The following is an 8,979-nucleotide window of genomic DNA, read 5'->3' as shown; positions in this document are numbered from 1 at the left end:
TCATTGTTGGGTAGATTGTAAAAGAAGAACTTAGTAAAGTGCCTAGCACATCAATGCTAACAAGACACACAAATGTATATATGAGACAAAGATAAATTAGAGATACAGATATAATTCTATAATTTTTATTGTTCATCAATTAAATTTATCTGAACTAATAAATAATGATATTATTAGACTAAATATCATGTTTTAGATATATAAATTTAACTATCATTTTATCTACAAAATAAAATTTTATTGATTTTCAAGTATGTATATATACATCCTAATACCTCGATAATTTTGACAATATGATATTATAATATAACTTCAATATTACCCTCACATCTATCATGAATCCTCAGTCGAAATTTTATATTTTGATCCTTAACTTGATTTTGATTATATTAAATAAACTTAATTTCACTTCTAAAAGTTAATTCAAATTATGAGATGATCCTTAACTTGATTTTGATTACATTAAATAGACTTAATTTCACTTGTAAAAGTTAATTCAAATTATTCAAGCAGATATATTCATCCAATATAGCCCAATAACTTTGGCAATATAGCCTCTAAAAAAATGTTTGGATGAAGGGTTTTAGAGAAGAGACGGGAGAGTTTATTTTTCTTTCTTAAATTAAATAAATTATATAAAAAATTAAAATAAATAAGTATAATTGAAATGTTATGAAGTATGCATATTATAATGTTACTATTTTCATATTTTTTAAATTTTAAATATATAATTAATTCTTTAAAGTTCTCTTATGTAAAACCTTCTAAAACTCAATTCTCAAATATATATATATATATAATACAATTTTAATAAAAGTTACGTAGTTACATTCAATAAACAATTTTAATTGTTAATTTAAATCCGGTGGTCCAATCATGTATTAACAAAACCAATTGAAGATCTCTTTTCATCGTTTTAGTATTTAGATTAAGATTTAGACATAGGCTATACAGATGAAAAGAAATGCATACTTGGGTAGAACTCCAAATAATTTTTTTTAGCAAACAAACAAATAAAAAAATAAAATGTTGTTGATGTGACTAATTTATTTCTTTTTTAATTTACGTGTGTACTCGTGTAAGATTTGTTGGCATACGAATTAGAGATTCCTCAAAAACAGAGAAAAAAAGATAATGAGATATAGACATATCAGCTTGTACTGTACTACGATCTAATTAGAAGTGTTAAAAAAAACAAAAAATTGAATCTAGAACTGAATTAAATTATTTTTGAACTGAGTTCATTTTTAAGAATTAAACTGTGTTTGAAATAATTTTTTAAAATTAAAATCTAATTAACTTTTTAAAATTAGAATTTAAACAAAACCAATTTTTAATTTAAAAAAATTAATCTGAATTGATTTTTAGTTCACAAAAATTAAAATTTAATTTGATTTTTTAAAATAATTAAAAATAACTATGTAAAATTTAACTTATAAAAAAAATTAAACTAAAATAAATTTTTTTAATTCAGAATAGTATACCCAATTACTATTTATAATACATTTTGGTTTAATTTTTTAACTAAAAATCATTTAAATCTAAATTATTTTTAAGTAATATTTTGTCACGTTATCACCTATGCTTCGTGAAGCTTTTGTGATGTCATTTATCATGACAACAGTCATTTTCCAATAGGATAAGAACCAAACCACCATGACATTCCATTACATATGATGTAAGTTTGAATAGTGTCATCTGCAAAAAGAAAATTTAATAATGCAGTTCAATCTTTGACCCAAAAACTAAAACAATAGTTATATTTAGATATTCTTTAATTTTCTACACTCATTCACACTTGAATTTAATAAATACTTTATTTTTTCTTTGTCTCTTTCTACGACATATGACCTCTATTTATTTTTCTCATAAATGTGTAAATTGAGTATTTGGGTATCCCAAATAATATTCCTAAATAAAATGCAGTAAAATCTCATGAAATGCTCAACCCAAAATCTGTGGATAAACTGGAAAGACTTAATGCATCTAAATATGATAATTTAAACATAAACACATATAGTAATTTTTCCAATTTTCCTTCTTAATTTGGCACCACAACAACACCAACAACTCTGAAATCTACCAAAAGAAACAAAACCACTAGCACAAAAGTTTTGTATTTCCCATGAAACGTAAAAGTCCCTCAAATAATAGTTAATTCTTCAGCATCGATGAACAAAGAAAAATAAAATTCCTGACATCATCACATGGTGTCTGCCCGTCGGAGAAATGAATCAAGCCTCTGCAACCTCAACTGCTTCTTAAACCTGTTAATAAAATCATCAGCTTTTGCATCCACCTCTTTATCTTCCGACTCTTCACTCCTTCCCGTCGTCGCAGGCCTCCTTTGCTCCACCGTTTCTTCATCCTCCTCTTCATCCCACTCCGACTTCATCAAACACTCCTTCTCGCTCATAGATTTCTTCAATATCTTCACCTTACTCTTCTCCGAATCACAACCCGGATTCAGATCCAGACCCGAACCCAGTTCACCTTTAACCGGGTCTGGACCCGAATCCAGTTCCGTCTTAACTGGATCCGGACCCATGTTTTCGGCTTCGGGTTGCACGCAATGTGTTTGTGTTATTGTCTGTGTGGGTGGTGGGTGGTGTTTGTTGAACGAGAGGTTGAAGGACACGACACGCTTTAACAGAGACGGTTTTGGAACGAGTTGGGGGTGAGTGAACTCGGAGTCTGACTCGGGTTCGTCGTCGTTGTTGTAATGGTGACGGAGATTAAAGGACCTAACACGGTGGAGAAGTGAGGGTGAGGAAGTGAGTTGAGGTTGGTTTTTGTTTTTGGGTTGAGAAGAAGAAGAGAAACGAGAAGTGATAGCTATGGTACCTATGACGAGGTTTACAAAGATGAAAAGGGAAGAAGGTGTTAACCATGTTGCTATGATACTTGTTGGGTCTGCCATGGTGGTGAATGAAATTGATTCCTTAATTTGGAGGGTTTCTTTTACGTTTCAGGGGTGACAAACAATGACACTGGAGAGTAATGTGGGTGAAAGTGGGGGTGTATATAGAGAAATTTCACGTCTCTCATCGACACAAAATACCAAAAACAAAAATTCATAAAATATCAGGGAGCAACTGTAGTTTAGTTGACGTTTACTTCTTTTGGCAGATTGTCGTTTTCTTCTCTTTTTATCCGATTAATTAATTATGTTCTTTTTTGGATCAATCTCTTTATTAACGATATAATGACACTTGAATGAAAGATTAATAAATGACGTGCTTAAGAGAATAAATATGTAAAGGTTTAGAGAATCTTGTGAGTCATAAATTATATGTGTTATGTTTACTGGACTATTTGGTCCTTTTAAAATATAATGTAAATGTGTTATTAAAATTTATTGTTATCTGTATAACAAAAATAATAATGAGATTGTTTTATTTTATTATTGTACTTTGATTTTGTTATTTTTTTATATAAATTTTGATTTTGTTCTTATCTGCCCAACTCCACGTCCTCTGATATTATTGAACTATACCACTTTATCTGTTTAATACTTGTGTAAGTAGGAGTATGTGATAAATCACAGGTAATGATGTCCACGATACATACCTATAACTTTTTATTTTGAAAAGTTACTTACCTATAGCTTTTAGCAAATTATAATATGAATTATAGTTTATTATAGATCAATTTTAAAAAATATTTAATTTTTTTAATTATAGATGCGATCTCTTATAATTAGTGTTATAATATAGACTGTGGTTCACTGTAGATTAGTCTTAAAAACTATTTAAATTTTTTGATTATAGATGTCGTATGTTATAATTATATACTAATTATCATTTTTATTTTTTATGACTGATATAATAATTTAAATAATAATCGTTCAATAAAAATAAACAAAAATAAATTTATATTTTATATTAAATTGATATTAATTAAGTCACCATCTTATTCATTAAAACAATCATGATTATAAATTATAAATTCTAAATCGTATTATCAAAAATCGTCAAATTTTTTATTTTTTAAATACTAAATCATAATACCTTAAATCACTTATAAAAATATCACAATAAAACTCGTTATAATAATAGTTATGTGTCATCTTCTTATATAAAAAATGTGTGCGCTTGTGTCTAATATAAAAAATCTCATATGAACACTTCTTTTTATTTAAAGTATATTTGTTCTTATATATAAAATTGCATTGACTATATGGTGAGAGTTAATAAAATTGACTCTAATACTAAATCTGTAAGTAATTTAAATTGTTTTGCTAATTTAATCTTGAAAATAGAGAATTTGTTAATATAATTTGATTATATTTTGTATAAAAATATGTAATAGTTAGAAGTAAATTAATTAAAAAGTAATTAATATAATTAAAAATAAATAATATCTTATAGAAAAGAAAAAATATGAAAAAAATTATCTTGAAAAATAAAATAACATCGACAATACACTTAACATACATTTGTTATAAAATATTACTTAAATCGATTAAATTTATATAAATTTTAATTAACGATAAAAATATATTAAAAAATATGTATAAGAGGAGAGAATGTATTGTCGTGGTTTATTGTAGTACTTAATTTATTGTTGACCATATGTCGACCGTATGTTAAAGTCTCCTCCATCGAAGTCATATTATATTGGTTTTTTTTAATCAAGTGGTATCATATTAGTTACCCCACATTGCATGCGACATATTTATTGCCGCCGTACTTTCTTACATCGTTTTTTTTCCTTCGTGTGACAGACCAGCTAGATTAGACTGCAACAGTGTTTTGAGGTGTATTTCAATTCATCATGTACATATTTCATTTTTCTATATTTACTAAATATTTATTTTCTCTCAATATTTTTCCCAACTTGTTATATTTCTTAGTTGTATTCTGTAATATGTAATATTATATATGTATATATCACTTATACTTCATTCTTTTTTATATATTATATTAATATTAAATACACCAATATTTAATATTTAATAAGTGTAATATATTTAAGCAAAAATATAAATAAGTGTAATATAATAAAAGTAGTATTTTATTATTTTATTTATATAAAATTTTTAATATAAATAAAATGAACAAATAATTTATATATTGTTAGACGAAAGTGGTATTTAATTAAGAATTTCAAAATTAAATTTTAATATACTCATTCTCTAATATATATATATATATAATGTCATTTTAAAAGAAAAAAATATGTCAATAGTGAAAGATACACTATTCAGTACTAAGGAATTTCATAAAAGAGTTTTGATAACATGTATCCTTATGACATTTATCAATTAAATTAAAAGTGATATTTTATATTGAGAAAATATTTTTAAAATTTCTAAAAATTAAATTTAAAAATTTCAAATTAAAATTTTTATATTTAATTTATTTTTATTATGTATTATTAGAGTATTTGTTAACAATTTTTGGAATGTTTGGGGGACAATTGTAAAGATCTTTATCAGTATGGGTTTGTGTTTATTTTATTTTTAATGACGTTTTAATATAGGAAATTGACGTTTTCATGTTAACACTTGAGCTATGCACATGGCATTTCGATGCAGATGTCTGCATGAAACACGAAATCACTCCGCCCGCAGAGTTTATGTTTTCACATTTATCCACCGTCGGCGTCGACCAGTCTAATGTAAGGTGAAACTTATCATTGCATATTAACTATTAATTGTTACGTTACGAAGAAGGACAAAAACGGGGTAGGAAAAAAACAGCTTGTGTGAAAACTGGAAACGATAATAACACACGGTTAAGTAACGTGGGAAAATCGGAAGTTTCTAGTGACACTCCTCCTTGCTTTTTTTTTTTTTTCATTGTCCAATTTCCGTCGAAACACTCCTCAATGCTTATCCGTAAAGTGCTAATAATTATCACTTCTCTATAATGTCTATATTTTTTTAAATAGATTTAGACACTTTAAAAAATAAGGTTGATGGATGACACCCGATCAAAAGATGGAGAGTCATATGATACATGTGAATGATCCAACTTTTTCAAAAGAATTATATATATCGGTATAAAAGATACTTTTGTTAATAATATAAATCAATCAAGAACATAAGAATAAAAGTGAGGTTAAGGTTTCATTTCAAATGACAAAAGTTGAGAATACTAGAAATAGAAAGATATTATATAATAAAACATAAAAAGACGGGACTACCTTTAATCTAATTATAATAAATTTAATAATATATTACTTAACAACTTTTATGATGTCATATATATTTTAAAAAAGTTAAATCTCAAATGAAATAATTGAAATAATAATAAAATTTAAAAAATAATTGTGCCCCTACAAATTTTTAACTTTTTTAGTCTCTTTAAAAAGTTTATTCGACCTTTTAGTCTCAAATTTTTGTTGTTGTTATTTCACTAAAATGTAATTCTTAAAAGTTTATGTGTTTGTGAAAAAAGATTACATAAATCTATTCTCTAGTTGATATTTGATAATTGTTGTAGTTTATTTTTTTGATTTTGAAGTTTTCACGTTATATTATTATATTTTGATTGTGTTTGGTCACTTATGTTTGTTTTCCCAACATTTGATATAAGATTTTTTAATTTGGGCAAAGAAAATTTTAAATCTTAGTATACTCTATAGTCGCAACATTGTTTGATATTTTACTTTAATAAAAAAATGTGATAATGAAAAAATGATGTTTGAAAATATTATGGTTAAGAAATATTTAATTTTAAGTGGTCATTTGTGAGTCATTTATCTTTCTTGATAACTTATTTGATGAACAGTTGCAGCATGTCAAATTTGACATAGATAAATTTGATAGAAAAATTAATTTTAATTTATGTAAAATTAAAGTCAATGATATGGTGATAAAATCAGAATTCACAAAATCTTAAATTTCCAACTAGTTTTGGACAATAGAACAAACTCTTGTAGTCGTTTAGCTCTGGACCCATGTTGGTTTTTTCTGTTTTGAATACTTCGTCAAGTTCACTTATAATACAATTTTTTTTTGTTTTCTTTTATGAATTAGAAATATTTTAATTTGATGAATTTTTAAGGATTTGAGTTGTAAGTTTGAAAGTCATGGCCTTATGAGTTTGTTTAATTTTTTTTTTTTAAGTGATGAAATAATTTGTAATTTTATTTTTAATTATAAAAAATCATAATCAGCAAATGCCATGTCACTGTAATATGACCATGTCACCATTTTATAAACAAAAAAAATCACAATATAAAGACATGTTTTTTAAAAACTTTGTTGAAATGGTAAACGTATAACACAAAAAATACAAATTTACAAAAATTATAATTAAAGTAACTCATACCTACTAGCAAATGTGATAAAGATTAACTTTCACTTCCTTTCTTAATAATTCTCAATCCAAACTCAGCGTAAGGAATTTTGAGAAAAAAAAAAATCACCACAGTGAATAAGGACGGACATTGATGAGGTCGTGAGGGACTAATTAGGCTACAGTGAAAGATTAAGTGAGTGTAGTTTGGTCTCCATTTCCATCAAAGCTCGTCATGGCCCCTAGAATCCTACTCTGCGGCGACGTGTTTGGTCGCTTCAACCAGCTCTTCAAGCGCGTCTCATCGGTGAATCTCTATCACTCTCTTTATTTTTCTAGGGTTTTGTTTTTGTTCATGACTTTATACTGATTCCTTTGAATTAATGTTAATTTAGGTTAACAAATCGGCGGGTCCATTCGACGCGCTTTTGTGCGTGGGCCAATTCTTCCCCGACTCACCGGAGCAACTTGACGACTTTATGGCATACATCGAAGGTGGCTCCCACATTCCCCTCCCAACTTACTTCATTGGCGATTATGGCGTCGCTGCCCCTAAAGTTTTGTTGGCGGCTTCTAAGGATTCTGCTAACCGCGGTTTCAAGATGGATGGCTTGAAGGTTTGCGATAATTTGTATTGGTTGAAAGGCAGTGGCAAATTCAACCTCTTCGGTATGCTTTTGCTTCCTCTATGCATTTTTTTTTTTAATTCAATTTTATTTTCTATGTTAATCTCCAAAATGCTTTGCAGAAAATATAACCGCTAATTAGAAATTGCCAAAGGTGTAGAATGGCATTTTGTTCATTTTTTGTGTCTGGATGGAATATATATGTCCATTGAGTGGGTGTCCAAGTGTGGTATGAGAAATGTGTTTTGCTTTAGTCGTTGATTATGATTCAGTAATCTGTAGTAGACATTAGTTTAGGTAGTGCTTACTTAGCAGTTACATGATTAAGCATGTGTTCGGAACAACGTCATGTTTACAGAAGTCACGGCCAAAAGTCACGTTCAAGTGGAAGCTTAGTTTTATAGCTTCTGAGTTTTCATGGTGAGAATGCCTCGAGACGTGATAATTGGTTTGCAAATTCGGTTTCAAACACACGCTAAGAGATTAGTTTTGGTGATCACTATTGTAAAAGATTTGTAACTCGCTTTATGTAGCACAACACCGACACTACAGATTGAATGCATGTTTGGTGTGCGACACCAACACATGTTACATTCAGTCACTTTCATTTTTTCAAATTATATTATTGGTGTTTTCGTGTTAGTATCAATGTCGATGTTGTGTACGATATCCGTGTTTGTGTCAGTGCTAGATAGGTAATTGGTAATGGTTTGCTTCCTGACATGTCTTTCTGCCATGAAATGTTTATTGGGAATTGAATTTGGTTTCTTATCTGTAGTACGTATGTGCAGGGTTATCTGTCACCTATTTATCTGGTAGGAAATCGTCGACTGTTCAGCAGTTTGGAACTTACAGTCAAGACGATGTCGATGCTTTGCGTGCAATAGCCGAAGAACCTGGAGTTGTTGATTTGTTCTTGACATATCCTTGTATTGATGTGAATTAATTCTTTACTTTCTCATTCATACTGTATCCTGGATTTCTGGGCTTAATGCCACTTGCTTGTTTTCTAGGATGCAATGTATTTGTTAATTTCCTTGATTCATGATTACTAACGAATGGCCAAGTGGGGTCACAAATAGAGCAGCTGCTTCAGATATTCCTGC

The 8,979-nt window shown here is 28.1% G+C and overlaps 2 protein-coding genes across 5 annotated transcripts in view; one reads left to right on the top strand and one right to left on the bottom strand.

Annotated features, from left to right (window-relative positions):
- Nucleotides 1-2,015: 2,015 nt before the first annotated feature.
- On the bottom strand, nt 2,016-3,077 carry LOC101492689 (uncharacterized). Its single transcript, XM_004507878.4, has one exon. It carries the CDS (start codon nt 2,918-2,920, stop codon nt 2,204-2,206), a length of 717 nt encoding a protein of 238 aa, XP_004507935.1. The 5' UTR covers nt 2,921-3,077; the 3' UTR covers nt 2,016-2,203.
- Nucleotides 3,078-7,278: 4,201 nt separating this feature from the next.
- LOC101492125 (zinc finger CCCH domain-containing protein 64) overlaps nt 7,279-8,979 on the top strand; it is a 6,221-nt gene continuing 4,520 nt past the window's right edge. For all 4 annotated transcript variants that reach the window (XR_012161313.1, XR_012161311.1, XR_012161312.1 and 1 more), the window contains exons 1-4: nt 7,279-7,554; nt 7,643-7,916; nt 8,665-8,794; nt 8,926-8,979. Coding sequence is in view for 1 of the 4 variants with exons in the window: in XM_073363736.1 (XP_073219837.1) it covers nt 7,483-7,554; nt 7,643-7,916; nt 8,665-8,794; nt 8,926-8,979 (530 nt within the window). In the remaining 3 variants the exon portion in view is untranslated. The remainder of the gene's footprint in view (nt 7,555-7,642; nt 7,917-8,664; nt 8,795-8,925) is intronic.

Source organism: Cicer arietinum, chromosome 7, assembly GCF_000331145.2.
Source record: "Cicer arietinum cultivar CDC Frontier isolate Library 1 chromosome 7, Cicar.CDCFrontier_v2.0, whole genome shotgun sequence".
Taxonomy (NCBI): Eukaryota; Viridiplantae; Streptophyta; class Magnoliopsida; order Fabales; family Fabaceae; genus Cicer; species Cicer arietinum.
The sequence above is the reverse complement of the archived record's forward strand: the minus strand, read 5'-3'. Positions and strand labels throughout refer to the sequence as shown.

Bases quoted from the DNA above. Each gene is read 5' to 3' on its own strand.
- LOC101492689 (XM_004507878.4), bottom strand. From the start codon at position 2,920: ATGGCAGACCCAACAAGTATCATAGCAACATGGTTAACACCTTCTTCC.